The following is a 22,260-nucleotide window of genomic DNA, read 5'->3' as shown; positions in this document are numbered from 1 at the left end:
ATAAGAAGAATAAATTGAAAGATACATAGATAAAAGATCAAAAAGCACCATGGTGTGTGATGATGCAAGCATCATTAATGTATATCAAATATAATCATTATTTTGTACTATAGTTTCATGTAGAAATATATGTATAATCAGGAATAAACATACTACAACCATGGAGGTATATTACCTCCATGCTCTAATCAAGTACGTCCATTTTCAGGCGCGGACTTCCCGTCCCCCCCCCCGCCCCACACTTTTATTTTCGGGCGCCATAGAACACAACAATTTCGCGGGGGCATGCTCCCGGACACCCTAGGGTAGTATTATCTCGATCGGCCCCACTTTCATCCCCCTCCCCATTCCGTTTCTCCCCTTTTGGACATTTCTGGATCCGCCCCTGTTGTTATATTTTTACTTATAGTCGTATTTTTATACCTAAACATTATACTGTCCAAATAGTCCTTCCATGTTTATGCAATATGTTATGGATATTGCGAATAGTATTGTTGATATTACAGCCCAAAATCAAGTATTTAGATGGGTACAAAATTAACACTATTCAATGAAAAACAAACACAATATAAGTTATTTTTATAATATAACCTCATTTTAATGAGAATATAACCATTTCAGAGCTCTTTTTTATTTAAAAACATTTTCTGTAAGGAGCTATTAAAAATCTCCAATAATAAAACAAATATCTGACATAAAGTTAGCGATAATTGAAATAATAGGAGGCAGAAAAAAATATGAGCCATTGGGAGAAAAAAATAATATGCATTTATATAAATTGGAACACAATTATTTTGTTTGAAAGGTCCAACATTAGGTTCACTATAATAGACACGATGTAAAAGTAACGTCTTCCATAAGAAATATTGAAAACGATACTTCAAATCCCAGTGAAAATGTGCACAGTGAGTGATGACGTCATCAAACAGAAGTGACGTACCTTAAAACAACGTACTTTACGTCATGACAAAGTTAGGCCTATTCTAGTCCTCTGTAAAAGAGTCGTCTTTATAGTGTGTTGAGAGATAATACCATTGTATTCGTAGTTTTTCTACAAAAATGGTTAAGCTAATCTTTGTTGTTTGTTTTTTTTCGTATAAATAGGTCTGTTTAGTTTTGCTTACTATAGTACAAGAACAATACATAAATATTCATCTTAAAGTATATACAGCTTTTATGATTGGACACAAACTGGTTGGCGGAGGGAGGTCGACAACTCGTCTTAACAGCGCCGTGTGGATTAACACAAGCGCCACCTTACGGCTGACGCATAAAAATTGAATCTGAGCGTGACGACACCTTTAGTTGTTTTCTGAATGCATCGTTGTTATGACCCGATACAATTCTACGACGATCCTGTCATTTTGTCCTACCAAAAGTTTCTTTGACTACAAACATATATTTAAAAAATTATCAATTGCACAGGTTTGTTGCTGTAGCTGACTCATCAACAGACGTTAAATCAACACATCTAGTTTAACAAAACCGAACACAATTCGATCTTTGTTTTTTTTAGCTCATTCATAAGAATTCACTCCAATCACCAATTACGTCACTCATATAATATTCTTTACTAAAATCAACAGTTTCATTTACTTAAATATTACTCTCATTTAGCACAAAAAGTTATCACTAAAGTCTAATAAGACATTACGTCATCATTTTTGTACCCAAACCAACTAATTACGACAAAGGATGATACGTCACAACTTGAGCATTAAGCATAATCAAATATCAATGTTATGACGATCCCTCTCTTGTACTGTAATTAGTATTTTCCTAGCACCATTTGAAACTGAAGTGTACGACGTACGGCACTGACTTGGCCGAGCCAGCAGACGACAACTGCCACGTCCCGCTGGCTGACCTCTTGACACGTGTGCTCATGAGTTGTAGCTTATAGCGTATGGAAAATGTAACCATTTTCTTTTTTTTAATTATTTTTATTTTGGAGTTACAACTTCTCGTTTCTCAAGTCCACTAACCATTTTCTGAATGCTCTGTAGTTCATTTGTTGCTGAGCTCAATGCTGAGGGTGTGAGGTTTGATGTGCTTGAATTACTCGATATCGGCGAAGACGAGCCGATTCCTAAATGTCCAGCAGCAATGCTTGTTGATCGCAAAATATTCTCGTAGGCTAATGATGTTGCCAATGGGCTAATTGACGATGGCATACTTGCACCGAGTCCAAGCGGGTATGGAGAAAATCGGAATCTTGGACTGTTTATTATTGCACCAGCGCAGGGATTTCCTGCGTAAGCCGAGCCTAGCGTAGGATCCGAGTATAGACCAAGTTGGCTTTGAGCGTTAAAGGCAAATTGCGGATCTAAGCAAGGATGAGGTGCATGTGAGTGTCCAAGTGATGTTGGCACGAAAGGTAACAAATGTGCCATGTTTCCGAGTCCTGGAACATTTCCAGCTCCCAAACCCATCGGATGGTGAAGAAACAGAGGGTGCGCACCTGCGTAGAAAGGTGCCATTCCTGAATGTTGAGAAGAGTGTGGAGGCTGAAATAAATTTCGCCGCGAACTAACCGTGCTAGAGTCGTCATCTAAAAACGGTCGTTTAATTTCTGCTCGTTTAGAGTCTTTAGAACTGCTACAATTGCGTTCTTCTTCATTAGATATTTTCGTTTGTTTTTCTGGTTCATCATCTTTGTCATTTTTCTCTGACTTTTCATCATCATCTTTCGTGACTTCGTGCATTTCTGTATCTTTAATGTTTGTTGTTTGATGGCATTTTTCATTTATTTGTTCTGTTCTCGTTTCTTCGTGTTTCCTATTATGGTGTTCGATTGTGATTCCTTCTGCAAATAAAAGATAATAAATATCGATAAATAAGAGATTTTAAAATTATAATTATCATTTAATATCATTACTGACTAGTAGGAATTATTTAATGTCATTAACGACTAATAATTCACTATTATATTATTTGTTGTTTTCAATATTTTTATTACAGTATTATTATTATTAATAATAATAATAATAATAATAATAATAATAATAATAATAATAATAATAATAATAATAGGCCCGTTATATGTTTCAATAGTTGCATCGTTTTTAATTGTATCATACACATTTTACGAGTTTCAAATTTCACATACCTGGAGTGTGTTTTACTGGCTCGTCGTGACGTTCGTTACTCGTCGTACTAACTTCGGAAGTTTCCGGTTCTGTATCACTTTCACCATCTTGTGGGTCTCTGGAATCCATATCAAACCCAGACGACTGATACCTTCTGAAACAAAGAAACAACATATTAATACATTTAATACAACAGTAATTCCGTAACAAATCATAAATAACTCGTGATTTAGAAAAAAACAGACCAGGCAAGGTTGCGCCGCCTTAGTCTGTCCGCAAGGAGTTTAATAATGAAAGATAGATAATTACTCATCGTTATACTTGTCTATAATTTTCAATTGGGCGTATTTTATCGCTATTCTCTAACTCATTAGTGGCAGTAGCGAACGCGTAATCAACTGAAGCTAGCTAAGTGTCTCTAACTTGATGTTGATAATACAATTTTAACTATACGTCATTATCAAGCACAATAGTGGAATTAAACGCATTTAGTAGCTAACGCGATGAAAACATCCCTCTCTAGACAATACCATTTTCGTTATTGTTAGTTTTATGTACTCCGAGATTTACAAGACCCTGGGGCCAGTAGCAAAACCACCGATACCCACAATGAAATCCTGACATGATTACAGCGCTGTTCATTGATTTTTCTAATGAAATTCAAACAGACGCTAAAGAAAACTGCAAATGTGGGGAACACTACGCACCCCCTCGTTCTTAATAGCGTTCGTGATTAAATCTGACACAAGGGACGTTTTAGAATTAACAAACAAATCATGGCAAATTTGCTTTTTGACAGTTCTTCTATTCGATAGGTTCATTAAGTATTTGACTAGGCCTGGAACCGTTTGGTGCGATTAAGAGTACAGTCCATTTCAAATGAAATATCCTTAGCAATAATAATAATATCCAGGATTCGTAAGTAATGCATTTTTTCACAGATCACAGACTCGTACTCCGTGCTAATTATTAATGACACAAAAGCAACAGACTCAGAATTGTCACTATTCAGTCTTTATCATAGCAAACTCTTCTCAAAAGGAAATTCACAAATTACATTTCGTATTGACATTTGAGGAAAAAAGATACTAGAAAAATAGACACGAGGTTAAAGACCTTTTACACAAGTTTCAGTCTCGCTCGATCGCCTCCACGACAATACCTTACTTATACTTGCTGAAATCTTTAGATAAACGAACACCTCGGTATTAAAAAACATGAATGACTGTATATTATCTGCCCCCAAATCACACCCGCAAAACGTTCGTTGTCCTTTTTTTTAATTGTGTAGCGTTACTGTGCCTTACAAATGAACACGGAGGAAGAAGTATAGAAGAGGGTCGTTCTGGGCAGTAAACGTGATAATTTGTCTGTTATTTCCCATCGATTTATCCATTAACTAAAAGTACAACGCTGAGGTTAGGCTAAATAAATTCACTAGCATTCTTTTTGAGAGGGTACCGCCAACACCTGTTTATAATAGGCCACATATTGTGTGGTCTTCGTTAATTTCTCTTTGCAATCAACAATATTCATATTTTTTCTGATAATCGGAAGGAGTGCTTATATTAATAATTGAGTACATATTCTTTGAAAGTGAGCTTTAATCAAATATTCGTTAATAGCTTATTCGTATTTTTTATATTTATAAAATTTGTATTTACAACTTTATGCCTTATAGTTATTTTAATATTTGCAGTAGGGTAATTTTTGATACAGCTAAAAATTGTTTATACTTATATTCAACCAAATATCGTTATTATTTATAATTTTCTAATATTATTAGTATTTGTACTTAAAGGTAATATGTATTTTTATAAATTTTGTTATTTGTTAAAATTTGTAGTATTTGTATTTAACCTAATAACTGTTTGAACGGTTCATATTTCCTATTTTTCTAACTTCTGAAGCACCAATTGTTATCGTATCGTTAAAGTAACAGATAACGTTAATAAATGATGACGATTTATCTTCAGTAACGCTGCCTCTCTATCATCATTGATATAAATAGAGCCTTAAAAATCCAATTGAACAAGACGGCGATGTTTTTTAAATGTTATTATTCGAGGGAAACGTTTTAAATGTCATGTTAAGGTCGCTTATAAGACGACTCTCCACTTAGTGTTCAGTTAAAAACAACATTGTGTCTATCTCTTATTTTCAACCAATTTGTCATCTCTCGAACGGAGAGCAGAATTAACATTATGACAACCTCGATTAGGCTGAATCGTCGAGAAAACGACGAAGCGAGAAGCCATTCATTCAATTCACGCTTACAGAAGAACAATCCACAAAAAAGGCACGAACAGCGTATTACCCGCCTTGATCATGATGTAGGAAGTGGCAGCCTACGGCAGACAACTATTCTGCCCGCAAGCCCTGTATCACTCATCGCAGCCGTAAGCCATAACAATAACAGCGCGATCAAAAGAAATCATCGTTCATGAAATATAAATGAGATCTATAAAGAATATATTCTAGTGTCTTAAGTGCCACAAATAGTAACAGCTCAGGAGAGGACTCTTCACGCCTTTTGTGGATATCGCAAGACCAGATTGAATATCGTGTAAGCTTGCGAAATCTTTCGAATTTAACCACGCAGGAATTATTCTCCTGTGTTATGCAGCCTTAAGTAGGCCTAATTAGAAACTGTGATTTAGTCGACCAAATTCTTAAACCTCCGAGTGCGCTTAGAACCACATACTGTAGTACAAATACGAACATCACATTTTCTGTTTAGTTGGAATTCAAAACCAAAATAAAGAGTATTTTCTATTTACCGTTTCTCTCTTTTACCGGATCCCTGGTCCCGGAAACCTTTCGCAAATGGATTATGATCGATTTTTAACTGAGTTATCTGTAAATAAAAAAAAGAGGCAAACATGTCATTATCATTTTTTTGAAGAAAAAAAAGTTCTTCTTAACACTATAGGTCAGTCAACGAACTTCTGAATAACAATCTGAGTTTTAGTTGTTCAAAATTTCCAACTGTTAAACCAATTTTTACTGGACACTGTAGAAAAGAATAAAATCTAGTGTGGTTTAAACGCTCTATAGCGTTTCTGGTTACTGCGTCCAGTAAAAATCGGCCTTTACTCTTGGACAATATGAATGGTTTACCTTCTAGGGTAATTTTCCCTAATAAGAATTTATCTTTCTCAATTACATTTTTAAAGGTGAAATCCGCCTTGGTTTATTTTAATATTTCATTTCAATAGCACAAATTATTTCCAATTGAGGAAATCCGAAGTCAATATTTGAACATGGATATTAAATGCACTTACAGTTTAACGACTTCTCTTTGTTTGGTTCGTTTACTAATAACAGATATGGCCGAAGTATAATTAATTGTAAAACACATTAAATTGTAAATCTTAAGGACTCAAATACGCATAAATAAATTTGTTTTTAATTAGAATCGATATGCTTTAGTATTGAGTCTCGCATTCGGTCTTTTGCAACCGTTTAACTCCCGACATGTCATTTAACCCACATCACTTGATTCCCTCTTCAGCGATGCTAAGTATATAGTGAATTATATAATAAATCCCCCTGAAACCACTTCACTGCTACTTGTTAGAACATAATATCATGAATATTCATGAGCAGTGGCTGTCATTTCAGCCAGGGTTATTAAAAACCCCACTTGAGGCGATAGTGCGGTCTTCGAGGGGACGCAATCTACAAATCTCAAATCCCACAACTCAAGAAAATTAAGATACAATCAACTAAGTAAAGTAAATATGGCGACATTATTGCCTTTACTGAAGGACCATTGACCATTCATATGTAATTTGTAGACGATATACTATTTGCCAGTTACTTCCCGCCTATTTACATGAAGATTGAAAACCAAGCAAGTTAGGCGCCAGAGTTACCCGGGAAGCAGAAGACGGATCGGAATTAAAAATCTCCACTAAAAATGGTCGCACGAGTAGCCTATTATTACCTATCACTCCATTATCTGATTTGCGTGGATTTAATAATGAGTTTGTTTGGATAATATTTATCTTGAAAAATAAAAATTACCAATTATACTCAGCTATCTAATGCTCTTTGCCACATAATCGCGTGTTTACGATGTCTGTAATTATAACAACTGAATCGCAATATTAATTCTACTTGCTTAACTAGCAATCCGATAGAGGGATATCAATGAGTCAGATTAAGACTGTGCATTTTGAGAACATACGAAAGCAAACAGTTACCACGATCGATGTGTGTATTACAAGAATAAATATCTTCTGGAAAAAAAAATACTTCGAAAGTTTGAACTTTAGCCCATGGGTTAATATGCCTGCACATACTTTTATTTGATCGATTGCACAATGCATCAGAAAATTGTTAGCTTCACGGCTAACATTGTATGAATTTAGAACAAGCAAAAATATCCCAATCTCATTTTGTGGAAAAAAAAAACCTACAAGAATCATCCTTGATTTAAATCATAGCCCAGTGACAATTTACCAAACTCCGAACTGTGTCATTATTTATCTGGTGTTGGGTGTGTAATTTTCTCTGTTTCTCTAGCATCGATTCTTAATATTATATTAATTGCAACTTTTATCAAAAAGACTTAAGCGAGATAAAAAGAAAGCGAAATACGGGTTAATGATATAAAAATAAGTCCCTTTTATGTGAACGAACCCTGCACATCCTTGACGAAAATATCAGCAGCCAATACGGTTTATTATACTGTTAATTAGTACGTGAGCACAGGCGATATTAGTAGCTGGATTGTGTATTAAAAATTAGACCATCTAAACACGTAGAAACGATTAAATTAATTTGATATTGTTCTTAAATAAGAGCATGTTGGATCAGTTGTGAATATATTTTTTAGACTAACGTGGTTTATTTAATGTAATCACATCACCCCGACCTGCGATTCGTCTATTCTTAACAAAGTGAATTAGAAACACAAGGGGGGAAAGGTTGAGTTCACATAGCCCTACTCGTGATCAGGAAGTTTTCACTGATTAAGCAACTAAGTTCTCTCCACCCCATATTACTAAGAATATATGATACGTCACCCTTAAAATGATATTTTTTCAGATGTCGCATGGAACTTTTGATGTGGTGATAAAATTATTTAATAACATTATTATCTTTGCAGTATGATGTTGAAATAGCGAATAAATTATAAATTATAATTTCTACGTTGTTGCGTAATTATTGTGTCATCTGATCTTGCTGAAACTGTCAAAATAAATGCACATATAATTTATAATCAATGAAATATCGTCTGGGCAGTGAGGGCCATCGTTTGCAAATGACGTGTTGGTATTTTGTTTGTTCCCACGCCCAATCAAGCAGGTTGTTGTGGGGGGCGAGTGCACTTTCGCGTGAAATTACTGCTTCGATAAATCGTTGAATCAAAGATGGCTGCCAATAAAAGGAACCGGGATTGAATTTGTTTGGTAAATTGAACATTTTCTTGACCTAGAGCGCCCCGGCGTAAATTAAACACCGTGATTGTCTGTCGGTCACGGGATGATGGCAAACCTACGTGGCGTAGAGCCACGACGAGAGGTGTTCCGAATTACCACGCATAACTTGGTATCGTGTTTACTCCGTGTACTTGATAGGTCCATCGAGACTACGTCACCGTGTATCCAATTCCCAGGAATTTAATAAAGTGATTTCAAATCGAACTATCCCGTCAATTAATTTATCGCTAACCCTGGAATCACAACGGTTTATTACATACTTTATAATCTCATATACGTCGGGAATCTGTAGGCCTACTTTTTCGCCAATGCCCTATTTTACCCTGGAAGATGAGACTGAAGTTGATAGGAAGATAGGCCTACAGATGGCACGGAGGAGCAGCAACGAGGTGGTTTACATGACGGATCGATAAAAACAGATGCAGACAAACCTTCTGCTACTCGACATAGACTAGTTGACAGAATTAAGATGTGCTTTTGTAGGTCATTATGTTGTAAGTGCAACAATGCGAGTTGCCGCTACTGCACATGAATCACGGCCTCGCACCTTAAGGTTAATTTCATCGTTTTTTTCTTCCCCTTGTTTTTGTTCCATATAAAAATCAGACCCAGTAATGAATGACGCTCTCATTAAATCAACCGAGGCGCCGATGTAACACTTCGAGAAAAAAAAAATCGGTCTACATACCTTTTCATTTTGGTAGGCAGTGACTGCTATAAATTCCGTTTCCCTGAAGACGAATGTACGGAATTGACTCCACGGCAACTTCAGAATGTCGTTGGCTTTGACAATATGAAAACGAGGCTGGTACTTATGCATCGAATTTAATATTGTCTGTAAAAACAACATGTAATATAATCGGTTACCATATGGTTTCGCTTAATTAATCAATTAGTATAATTATTCAAGAAAATTTCATATTTTGGCATTAAAATGTTCAATCAACATATTATGTTATCACCATATTTTCTCTAATGAAGTTCATAAATCGAAGTTTTACGCATGAAATTATTAATCATTGCCTGTAACGATTAACAATACGGAGGCAGGACTTAATTAAAGTGATTGTAAATATCTATTTGCTTTGGAAATGTCTTTATACTATAACAGTATAGGTCTATAGTGTAGTTACGTGGTACTTTAAAAGGCAAGAGACGTTTGTCGTCAACAAATTATTTTTAGATATCATTCTGAAATCTATTTCTAAAAAAAAACACAAATCACAGCGTATCGGCGGAGTATGTTGATGTACGGTATGCTGTACTTCTGCTGTACGAAGGGCATCAGGATTTATGTTCATCGACCTATATAGGCCTACTCAGCACAAAACAATGTTGAAAATAAGCTATCAAAGTCCGCATGAACACCTTTCAATAATGTTATAGTAGGCCTAATCGACCTGGCCTGAACATGCATTACGATGCGTGGTATGCTGCAGATTTGAAGAAACATCCATACGGGAACTCCCATGACCTATTATAATAATCTCTAAAAACAAAACTATGAACCTTCAAAATTCTCTACCACTGTCTTCCATTTTCAGACCATTTGATGACAGATGGAGTGAGTGATGAGATATATTAAGCAGCAGGTTAGGTGGGCAATGACAGGCTTTCAGGCCAGTCCACATCCGCTCATGGTCCCAAGGGCTTCGGATGGGACGGGGCTGGGCAATAAAAGCGCACCGGCATAACGGTTCTGTCGCTAAGCAGTTGCTATGCCTCCTGAACATACAGGAAAGCCGAGACGAGAAATTTCTTGTCGTTCGTTAAGTTTTTTCCTGAAATTAACGAACTTTAGGCTTTTATTAAGTTTGAAAATTAAACCGTTAAATGATCCTAGCCAGAGAAGGTATTGATCAAGAAGTGAAAAAAAAATCATCAGTTCATCAGAAAACGTCAACAACCAGGTCAATTCTCTAGATTATGGACCTAAATTATTCCAACAAATTTTCGAATACTTTACTGTATTTACTTAAGTATTAAACAATGCCAAAATTGTACCTGGAGCATTGTAAAATTAGACAAGACAAATTATATGTTAGCATTAACCCGAGCAGTTGGTGAATCGGTGCTTAATTGGTTAAGAATGGCTTATATAATAAGACTGTTACGGATCATAATATTATTATCTTCATCTAATAAACTCAAAGCGTTCCTAATGACGTGGCTCTTAGTTTACTTCAGATGTCCTAACACAATCTCTGTCTCGCTTTCTATTAATCTGAACTCATCAAAAAGAAGTACTCGATTATTTGAATTAATGTTAACAAATTGATTTCTAAGTTGTATTCTGAAATTGACTTAAAATGATTGACAATTAGGCTGTACATCTCATACAGGCAAACCTTCAATTATCACTGTAGCGTCGTGGATTAGGCAAACACACTGGGGACCAGTCAATCTGAGATGTTGTTCACACGCGGCCTAGCATTAGGACTTGCTCAAAGTGGCAGAAACATCCCCAATTATGGAGCATTGGGAAAGAGGCCTATCGAATGGACTTCATGGGCAGGCCTAACTGTCGTATTTTTAGTGCTAATTGAATCTGAATGAATATTTGCTGTCTGTCACTAAATCACGTGACGACACAAGGCCTCCTGGCCTCCTGTATGGCGCAACAGAAACTTGACGGTTAGTGGGAATTAAATGAGGAAATTAATAGGCAAAACCTCTTAATGAGTAAGGCAAACTTCGGTGAGAAGAGACGATTTACTTCGTTATCCGAGGCCACTACCCGTAAATTTTGAGGCCCGAACATCTCAACACTCAAGTCAAAGCCTATAATATAATCACGTTTTAAAGAAAGAAAATCAATTTGAACTTAAAATTTTCAATTTTCGATAACAATTACGACATTTTGTGAATGACATTTGACCTTTACGAATGACACTCATTGTACCTTATGTCATCTGAAAGGTTTTGAACTCATCATGTGTCTTCCAGCCGCATACACACATAAAGTTACTAAAATAAATCTACCCGAGAATTCCAACACGTAAGTCTATGCCGAATGTTAACCGAAAAGTTAATTTACAACTAATGCCTGATATAGCGGTATTTTACTTCAACGGGGACATATTATAGGCTCTTGAACTTGGCGCATTACGGGCAATACAGCGGCGTTATCAAAACATTTACGGCAAAAGGTGCGATTAACTATTGCTCTTTATATCACCTCGTGTTTACTTTTGAAAATAATTGGAGAGTTATAAAGATATAAACCGATGATTATCAACATGGTAAGAGACTATATAATCATATAACTCTCGTGAGCGTATGAAATAAAAGCAGGAAAACGTGTTGATAAATTCATAAACAGATTGGTAATAATAAGGGTGGACCACCTCCGACAAGTACGACAGTCGTAAAAAGTCCATCACCTCGAAATGTTTAACCCCGCGAACAAACGACCTTCTTGTACTTTCGACTGACTACGAACCATAATATCCATGCTTCATCATTATCATTGCAAAAATAGATAGAATGAACTGTATACTAATCGCATAATAAAATGCTCAATAGATAACTTGCATTCGATGCTTCGTAGCGTCAGATATAGCATACATCATTAGCCACGTAAATTTTAGCAAATATAAGTGATAAGCCAAATTTTCGACTCGTGCATATTTATTAAATTGTCTCAGTTCACGATATTTCGTTGTGAAATGAACGGAAGACTTGGTCAGCCAAATGACCAAATTTATGTTATATATTACTCGCGGAGATGTCTACTTTACTGTTTATTTTTAAGTATTCAGTACATTGATTTCAGCATAAATAACACATGTGATACAAGGGCAGTATAATATATTATATATATATATATATATATATTTATATATCATTACGTAGATGATGAGTAAAGAAGAATCGGTTTGTCTTTCTAATAAGATCTTGTTTTATATCTGAACTACTGTGCGATTATTTGGAATCGCCTTGGGCCATTCTGTGTCTGAAAGGAGGCAAGTGAAGTTAGTCATCTAAATACAAGCATCAGCGGCCAATATTCAATCGAAATTGTCTGTTGTCGCTTATAATTGCGCCAATTTACAAGTGAGTTTCCCGCTATGAAAAGAAAATTTCAAAAGCTCATTTCCAACAATACCAGCCGATTATTGATGTCTGCATATTGCTGAAAAGACATTGTATTAAAAACACGATGTACTTTTCTTAACAAGTTGACACCCAGGAGATAAATATATCTTCAATAAAATGAATATACAAAAAATGAAAATAATAATTTTTAAGTTAACAAAAACGATGAAGTTCTAGACAATATCGTTGCACAGAAGTGTATCCACCCGTGTTAAGTGTGATTCCTTTTAAACTTAATGCGGCAGTAATAAAACTGAAACTTAAACCAATTCAATTCAGTACTGTTATCATTCTTCATCCACCGACACTCGACTCAAATTATTATAAATTTAACACCTGGCCGAGTCGCAGTTTGATCGCCATTTGGACTATTTCACTATAAGTGATTCTTAATTCAGATATGCATAACAATGCGACCAACACGTTCGAATTCTAAACAAATTTTGTGCCATTTTTCACAATGTAAACTACGAAACAGATTGTAACGGGCGTTCATTATTAGCCTGTATTAAGACATAGCACGAACCGGAGTAAACAGTTTACTTGTTAATTCATATGTTATACAAGTTTCTTGGTAAGATATTAGCCAAATTGACGGAGTTTATGGTGATGTCCAACGGCAGTTTATCAACAAAGACTCCGTACCTGGTGTGCGACGTAACGCAGAATGTGCCCGGTTGCTGACGTTCTTAACTCTAGGTGAATTAATCAATTACCCATGTTCATGTCCAATTAAAAAAACTATGATTAATTACTAATAGTATGTTTCTAAACAGATTGCGTTTTGCTTGTTAACGACACGAAATACGTAAACATAAGCGCACCCCGACTTCGAGAAAATGGCGAAGTAATTTGACTGATGATAGTGTCTCGAACATTATGGTAACATAATAAAGAATAGATTCGCTATATTGCATCAAAATGAACAAAGGCTAAGTGTGGGTAAAATATGAGATAATTGATCGAGGAATTATTTGAAGTTTTAGGACTTGAACTCCGCGTCAACAAAAAGAGATCAACGTAATCGTGTAACTTTTTTAAACGAATGAAAAGTAATGGTTGCAATGTCAAAAAATGACAAAGAGTTTAATTTATAAATCAAATCAAATAAAAATTAGCATTATTATCAATACAAAAGTTTGCTGCACTCGGTGACAATTTCACACAATTAAGTGGAATCTACGATTTTTACGAAATTCTATAATTTTGTGTAAAAGACTGAAAGGTTTTAACGAAAACAGACTTTGAACGCTAATACATATTGTTATAATAAGTTTATTCAAAGAAAATTGTTCTTAAATCTAGCAAAAGGACGGTAGGTTTGCTGTTATTTTAGTAAATCTCGAGACCATTAGGACCCGTTTATAATTAGACTAGAGTGCGATAACTTTGCCTCAGGCCATTCTCACGATGTCGCTGCACGTTGTTCCGCGCACTATTTTATTTATTTTTTTAACTTTTGTTTTAAGTGTTAAGGGATCTAGCCTACTTGTGAAACCAAACGTACTTAGAGGCAATCTTCTTAACCATATTGAGCAAACAAATGGGTTCTTTTATTCTAAGCGTATTATCCTCTTGAACACTTCGAAATTTAACACTGGCTGGCGCCAGCTATCGTGCTTGGCCAGGCGGCGCTAACACTCTCGGTTAACTTTTCGAAGCATGCTACATAGTGACAAAATGATCATGTTATTAGGCTCGAAGACATCACTTCACAGCCTCGCCAAACTGAAAATGACATCGCGAACGGCACAGCTAAGTGTAAATGAATTGTGCTTATCAACGTTCATTCTGAAGTTTATGATAAAAACGATTTAGAATTGCGATGGTACAGAGCTGCTTAATCCAAGCTGATTTCCGCGGTAAATCGAACATTTATTCTGCTAACCAAGAACAAGACTTGAAAAGCAGACTATAAAATAACATGTTGTTAAGCTTTGTATCTGTAAATGATAGACTAGAATATGTCTCCTCATGGATAAGCATAGTTCTGAATGTAATGTAGATAGAAACATAATTTTTGATGAAATGAACTTCACGAAAGAAGACTACACTAATTCTCTATCAGGAAACTGTGTCACAGTACTTTATGGTGAATATAAAAACATAATTTTATAGCGCGGTGAGATTAATAAACCTCTGGTTTTGTGACACAACACTTACTATTAGTTATCTTTAATCCCGTCGAGAAAAAAATAAGGTCGATATTTATTATGACAAAAAAAAATTGGTTTCATTTTCATCAAGAACACGAAACGTGTTGTATTCGTTTGTCTAACAAATAGACGCAATTTCACATTGGTTGACAATCGATTGAACATTCAATTTCAAAACATTAAACTCGCACTCTATTATATTATGCTCAACGAATAAACATTGTCTGCGCACAATAATAGACCGATCATGAAGACTTTCTAAGTGTCCTATATAAATGTTTTAATGTTAGATTTGTTAATCGCGCGATTTGCATTGCAACGCGTCACATGTTGCACGAGTTTGCACTCTCTTTGACCTCGTGTGAACTCGCTATGTTTCAAATTGTGGCTTAGATACAAGTTAGCGTTGTCAATCAAAACGCTCAATAAGATTCGGCGCCAAATTGTGAGTGATATTTTGTCACAATTTTGATCAGATAGTGAGCCAGAATTCTGCAGCCAAACATCACAATTCATCAACGTGCTAAGCCAGTGACTTATGAGCTGGAGAATTCTCTAAATCCTACAAGAAAACAACCCACTTTATAAGGTAGATTATACGTGCTACAGGCCTGTTACAGCAAATCAATGCACGCGATTGACGCGATCGACGCTTTCGTTAAAATTAGTTAAGATTGCAGCGAACGTGCGAGAAATTCGCTCAATTTCATTTATCTATCTCAGTTTGAGTGGAGGGTTGGCTACCTATAGGCAAGAGGAGGTGGTAAGCATAGCTATTCAAAGACTGTTTCGATTCACTGACGGTGTTTGACTTCCGAATGCATTCGTGCCTAATCAGACGCTTCCAACGTGGAAAATTGTGCATAAACGCGACGCACAAAATTAGACAATAATATAATATTACAACTCAAGTTACTTTTAAATCTCTCAACCAGTTAACATGGAAACAAGAAACCATATTAGGTTACTTACATAACTGCAAACATTAACATGAAGTAATAATTATCCAACATTCATATTAGGCCCATAGATAGCTTTATAAGGCCTATATTTTGAGTGGTTTTAACGAAATTATAGTATTTTCAGTATTTACGAAAACAGTAAATTGAAGATATTTACGATTTATGACATACAATTTTCTACATGGCAAGATAAAGCATTCTTTTAATATATTATTAAAAATGATGTAGGCCTAAATACATAATGTTTCACTAAGTGTTCATCATAAAGAGTGAAAAGGTATGTATTCCAAAACCTAATTATACAATTCGTTAATTTAATACGTTTACATTTTCTTTAGGCCCCTATGCGAATGAAATACACATTCAGTGAAAATTGTTAAGCCTTTAAAAACATCACAAGAGTATTAAAACCCACTATGATTGATTCATACACGAGTGTTCGATTTATACACTGTGATTTCAAAAAGACAGTTTTAGCCTATACTGAGAGAAAATCCAACCACTGCTAAACAAGATAACTCACTTTAGAAAAATAACTATAGATTACACACACACTAAGTATAACAATACTTTGTAATCGAACATATTGATGAGTAATTACAAGCGTATCATGGAACAAGTAAAAGACAAATATGCGGGCATGTATATGCCTTGTTTATGCACCGGTAAGCTGGCGATCATAGATAGCGATCGTACGAATGCCAACGTCCGGGCGCTCAGCCAACGCTTCTAAGGTGTGTATTCGTGATATACAGTATGCCTTCCCTTATATCGCAAGGCTATAAGGACGCATCAAATGCCCTAAAGCAGGCCTACCAGCACCAAAACAATTTGCTTAGAATTCTATTGTTTCCTACTACCAAGCAAAATGTAAAAAGACGCTTACGTGAGTACTTACAAATCCATGTTTGTCCGATATGTTATTTGTAAGTTTCAGCTTATGGAACGAGACAACTTTCTGCATCCACTGTTCGCCGGTGCTGGGGGAATCTGGGTGGATATACATTCTCTTGGGCATTTCTGGATCAGCTTTGCCCGCAACCATCCATCGGGAATTGTGAAATTTATATCGACAATCGTCGGCGGCTACAATGTCCATTAGAAGTATATACTTGGCACGCTTATCTAAACCAGATACACGCACCTTGAAGGATGGAAACATCCGCCTGAAAATAATGACAACAATGAAAAGAATCAAAAGAGGAACATATCGTATCTATTACTTAAATAATATATAAAACACATATAAAAACTATCATGAATTAGGTCTAGGCCTATTCAGTGAAAATGAATATTAAGCAACGCTTAGATTTTATTCCATGATCAGACCATATCAGAACTGTATCACTTTAGTCGACAAGGGCAACCAAGCCGAAAAACATGCTTTTTACATGTTAACATAACGATAATATCAACAGTGTGGTGTATGAAACAGATGTATCCTAGAATGCACACACACTTATCCATCAAACAGAACGTAGGCCTATCGTGAATTATTTTCATTTTAACACTGGTTCCAATTCCATAAATATGTTCAAGATAATATAAATTAAAAACACAGAAATATAGGCACCAATAAAATAATTCGGAAGGTAATTATTAGATAAAAAAAATAAACAGTTTGTCAGGCAGGAACTTTCTGCAATACTAACGTAGACCGAATTACTCATCAGGGGCAATGGAAGGCCTCAGTATGACCTAAATTCTACCGACAATCAACTTGTTCAGATTTGGGATACAGTATTACAATTTCAGATAAAAGTGAAATACTTCAGTTGAATTTGTTGACGGAATTGGTCAGCCCAAATTTTAGTAATACAAAATAAAACTGTGATATGTAATTGGTATAGTAATAAATCAATCCAGCTATGCCACCGAATAAAAAAAATCACAACGAATAATCACTCACATTAATTGTTTTTCCAGGTAATTTAATCTGCTACTATACTTGCGTATCGTTATGCATCAAATAATGGTAATATACTATTTTTAATAATTGATTAATTGCCTATATCTTAATTTGTAAATTAAGTTCTATATTGCAAGATGTTTAATGTATTAAGAGACTCTACTAGTAACCACTGAAAAAAATTCAACTTAAAGTCTTAATTGCTCATTTTTTAATGCTTATAGGCCTAGATTAACTTCCAATACAATACACAGATTGAAAATACGCCGATTTGCAGATTTTTTATGTACTTATTATAGTACAAGGAAGTAATAATATAGGCTATATGAACAGTAGTGCGTCTCTAAATCGAGAAGGATAACATATTTTTACTGATTTTTCAATTATGAGCTGATGATAACTTAAACAGAAAGATATGCAATTCAAATTTTAAACATATATCTTTATTTTTTAGCTTTATTAACTCAACAAGGAATCGAATAAGAATACACTGTTGGCATATTTTTCACTTTACTTGATATCTGACAGTATGAAGTTACGGTGCGACTGACAGTTTGAATAGATCAAGTTATAGTATCAAATTGTTATTCAAAAACCAACCTTCCTCACTTCATTAAATTAAGGCCAATGCCTATATGAAATACAATGATATTAGTAATTTAAGTTAATGTTAAATGTTTTTGAGACACCTGAATTGCTACTCGTTATTAATACGTGAATATATTTTCTTATACAATATGAAAATATTAGTTCAAATTTAATAACCTTTTCTCAAAATATATTTTAAAAAAATACTGGTATCATTAAAATGTATTAAACTTTAAATCTAGTATGACTTTTGATGTAAGCATACTTTTATGGCTACTGTAGTTAGGTCATCATGATGGCCAAATATCCTAAGTCAATCGAAGAAAATTCCGTTGGTGAGTATTATTACACATATTTATATTAGAATCAATAAAACACTATGGCATGTTACATGAGATGGTATCATTGCTGAAGCACTTGCTTAATAACAAAAGAGATGCTGAAATTACAATTTATTAGGGTATCTTTCAACCCTTAAATAGTTGATATTACAGGCATGAAATTGCTACTGTTTTAACGCACTTGTGTATTATTTCCATCATCTCAACATCAACAAGCATTACTTAAAAATCTACATTGCATGAATTCAACACACTTAACTTTTAAACTAAAATGCCAGCTTCGAATACTGTACAGTTACAAACACTGACGGCCTTCAGGTTTACAGTTTGTATGTAGGTATATACGGTGTACTAGTGATATATAGTTATACTATGTAATATAAACACAATGGTGTGTATACAAAGTATAGGCATTTACTATATAAATTCAACTTTTAATGTAAAATAATGAAACTGGGCGGTTACAGTATACTTCTTAGAACACAAACTCTACAGTATCTCACATTATATATATAGGCCTACCATATGTATATAAACATATCATAGAAAACGTATTGTTCGTTGTCGAGGTGCAGATATAATTTCTAAACGTTTTGAATTGAACGAAAGGATAATTCTTGATCTTGCGTGTAATTCCTACACAATAATTAAGTATTTTATATCAATGTTTAGATTGTGTATCTAGATACAGCCCATTCATTATAGTGTACTACTGTATATAGCTTTACTATGCAACTAAATAGTTAATGCTCTAGGTCTACGGTAGAAATGCACTAGAAATTATATATTGATCGTATTTTAGCCTAGCTTTCTGCCTCTCCAAGCCACATATAGTATAAAGTAAAGCCTACTACTACTACTTCTTAGGCCGGAGGCGACGTCCTTCTTCGCTAAGCAGGGCGACTTTATGGGCCTGGGTGTTACGCTTGTGCTTCATTACGGAGCAGGTGTCCTACGATGTTGCCCAAATTGTTTTTGATCAAGTTTACCTATATGATTTTGACACTAATCGACTAGACACCGAACCACCTGTACAGTATCTGGTTAGACGGGAACCCTAGCCCAAGTTCCTATCACTCCAGCAGGTAATTGTCACATGGGACACGGTTCGGTTAGCGCACGGAATACACTGCTTTCTTTGCGGTTTCTACCTATAATATTTTAAATACAGAATAGCCTATCGAAATATCTACGACAATAATACGGATAACACAATAACACTGGGTCTAGTGTGATTGTACTTTAGGATAAATCATAAATAACAAAAGGACAAAAACCACAACGATCAAGTAGATAAATGAGAAATAAAACGGGCAATCGACAAAGAACTTCTAACGAATGCTTTGTTGTTAGTAATAGTATTTAAAGAGACATATCACTAGAATGCAGTCATCTTCATATTTAACTTGAAATATAGGCTATTACTATTTTAGTTGTGGAGAAGTTCAATTAACCAAACAGTTTTTATGGACTCTCTTAAATCTGTTCAAAATTAACGTTCTACATACAACTTTAATACAAGAAATACAGTAGGTTTATGGTTTATTTATCTTCACTAGCAAAAGTCTGTTAAGATTATATCCTGCATCTAAGACACTTTAAAGAAATATATTTTTAATGATGTATGCTTAGTTTTTAGAATAGACTGAATACATTGGCATACAGTAATTTATTTTTAATGTTTACATTTATAAACACCAGTTTATCAATATCTTTATATATTTTGTAAGCTAAATACATGAAAGTAGTTTACAATTATACATTCAGGTTGAAGGGAGAGTGTGTTAGAATAAACGTAAGAATGTTATGTCTAAAAAAAAATTAAGTAAAACTGATGTAGAAACCTACCTGCCAGATTTGGTTATAACCATTTCAGTTCCAAATTTATGAAATTGATCCCATAGGTCTTTTCCTTCCAACATAACTTGAGGGTCATCAGTGTCTCTCTCCTGTTGTTCGAGGCAAGGAAAGGGCCTAAATGAGGGTCGTTGGGAGGTAAACAAATCATGAGAAAATGGGTTGTGATGGGAATCCGAAAGCTTAGGTAAACTAAACGAGGATGGGCTCGGGATGCCATGTGTATGCCCTGGTATCATACCAGGAAAAAACTGCGGCTGAGTTAAAATAGTTTGCACAGAGAAATCTGTTCGCCTAGGTGGAAGGATTGGAGCGTAAGCCATTCCGGTTTCCGAGAGCCAAGACTGCTTCATCAAGATATTCCACAACTTATATATACGAAGTGATTGTAACGATCACCTCTATCTGTAATGCCTAGCCACTAACTGTTTCTCAACTTGGCAATGGTGTGTACTATATTACCATCGAGAGCGATTTGTGTCCCCGTTAGTTGTTCTCTTGCAGCTTCCTATGTAAACTCAGCGAATTCATTTACACACACTGCCTAAAACCTTCTCTCCCCTTTACTCGCAATACTATTACAGCAATAAGAAGTGATCTCGTCACCTGATTGGCCAATTTACGCTCGCTGGCCAATCACGAACCACAACGAACGGCAATAGGCGTGTTTGCACAGACTCCGCGGGATGTACGATCTCAGATAGAGGTGTCGGCTGGCTGAAAACGTTTACGAGATACCCACATCAATCCCGTGAAAATGCAAACATAATTAAATAGCCACCAATATTGCAGTCAGTCAGTTCGAACTCAATGAAGTGAAAACAACAAACGAACAAGTCGCCCGCTACTTTCACTATGCACTGTGCTATCAGACGCCTGCAATATACATGCTACCAACTTAACGATCAATGTAAACTATCTGTTGGAGATAACGAAACATTATAACCACTTCAGTACATTTTACCAAACGTCAGAATTCTTGTTGATATTTTCGTTTCCGGTCGTCATAATATAAATTATGCGTACATGATTTTGGTCTTACGCGGCGCCTGTTCTAAACCTTGGTAATAGTAGGTGTTAAAATCTCTTGGCCTTTTGTCAATTATACAAATTTCTTTGTCTCATGTATTGAACGTCAAATGCTTCAGCAATTCTTGATAACACTTCAGTGAAGTCACCCAAAAGAGCACTCTGATCCCGCAACAGCTCTGTCTCCCGATTTTTCTATCCCTTTTGATCTTCAATTTCGTCCTAGCAATAGGCCATTGTAATATTTACATCTTCTATTGGAGGCGGGTCGAATGAAAAGCGAGAAAATGATCGAGGTCTAACGCAGAGTGATTAGCTATTCTCGCCTTCATTTTGACGCAAATACTTAAGTACTACTGGCGCCGGCGCTGTGACGTCGTACAATAACCGCTGTCTGAGTATTGCTATTCATTCAGTAAAACACCACGACGCCCTGGAACATGCATAACGGAAACATAGCAACGGTCACTAAGTGCACATAACGTTGCTTATGCTCAGTTGCTTATAGATTGAGCCCCATGGCGCAGCTTGGTTTTGTGGGATTTCCGTCCAATTTTGGTAATGATGATCTAATTCAATAACATAGAGAGCTTTTAAAATAAGCTAGGCGAATTCTCGAGTGTTGTTAAGATAACCGATAACTGAATCGGGTGTTTTTGTTTTGTTTTTATTTAATAGCCGAGTGGTTTGTTACAAAATGCAGTAAGGAAGGGAACACCGGGCTACTTGGTACTTATGCTAGTTAATGGTTCACAAATCAATCTAACAGCTTAGTGATAAA

At 35.4% G+C, this 22,260-nt stretch overlaps 1 protein-coding gene across 3 annotated transcripts; it reads right to left on the bottom strand.

Moving 5' to 3' along the window:
• Window positions 1-573: 573 nt before the first annotated feature.
• On the bottom strand, window positions 574-21,795 carry LOC117113023 (T-box transcription factor TBX3-like). Of its 3 annotated transcripts, none has more exons than XM_033256240.1 (6): window positions 20,442-21,795; window positions 16,642-16,921; window positions 9,228-9,374; window positions 5,870-5,946; window positions 3,110-3,240; window positions 574-2,806 (listed from the first exon to the last, which is right to left on the bottom strand). In XM_033256240.1, the coding sequence occupies exons 1-6, from the start codon at window positions 20,801-20,803 to the stop codon at window positions 1,944-1,946; spliced, it is 1,860 nt and encodes a 619-aa protein (XP_033112131.1). In that variant the 5' UTR covers window positions 20,804-21,795; the 3' UTR covers window positions 574-1,943. The 3 variants fall into 3 exon arrangements, with proteins under 3 accessions (XP_033112131.1, XP_033112130.1, XP_033112132.1); XM_033256239.1 differs by having other exon boundaries at window positions 3,110-3,243; window positions 20,442-21,791; XM_033256241.1 differs by having other exon boundaries at window positions 3,110-3,243; window positions 16,654-16,921; window positions 20,442-21,790.
• Window positions 21,796-22,260: the final 465 nt, after the last annotated feature.

The sequence above is a fragment of the Anneissia japonica genome, unplaced genomic scaffold (genome assembly GCF_011630105.1).
Source record: "Anneissia japonica isolate Jap-2015-1 unplaced genomic scaffold, ASM1163010v1 scaffold288039_len1115542_cov189, whole genome shotgun sequence".
Classification (NCBI taxonomy): domain Eukaryota; kingdom Metazoa; phylum Echinodermata; class Crinoidea; order Comatulida; family Comatulidae; genus Anneissia; species Anneissia japonica.
Note: the sequence above shows the minus strand (reverse complement) of the source record. Positions and strands in the feature narration are given on the sequence as shown.

Bases quoted from the DNA above. Each gene is read 5' to 3' on its own strand.
- LOC117113023 (XM_033256239.1), bottom strand. From the start codon at position 20,803: ATGAAGCAGTCTTGGCTCTCGGAAACCGGAATGGCTTACGCTCCAATC. The intron at 5,947-9,227 runs GTATGTAGACCG...TTTTATTTACAG, and splicing joins CTGCCTACCAAAATGAAAAG to ATAACTCAGTTAAAAATCGA. The intron at 3,244-5,869 runs GTAAATAGAAAA...TCTTTGTTTCAG, and splicing joins TCCGGTAAAAGAGAGAAACG to AAGGTATCAGTCGTCTGGGT.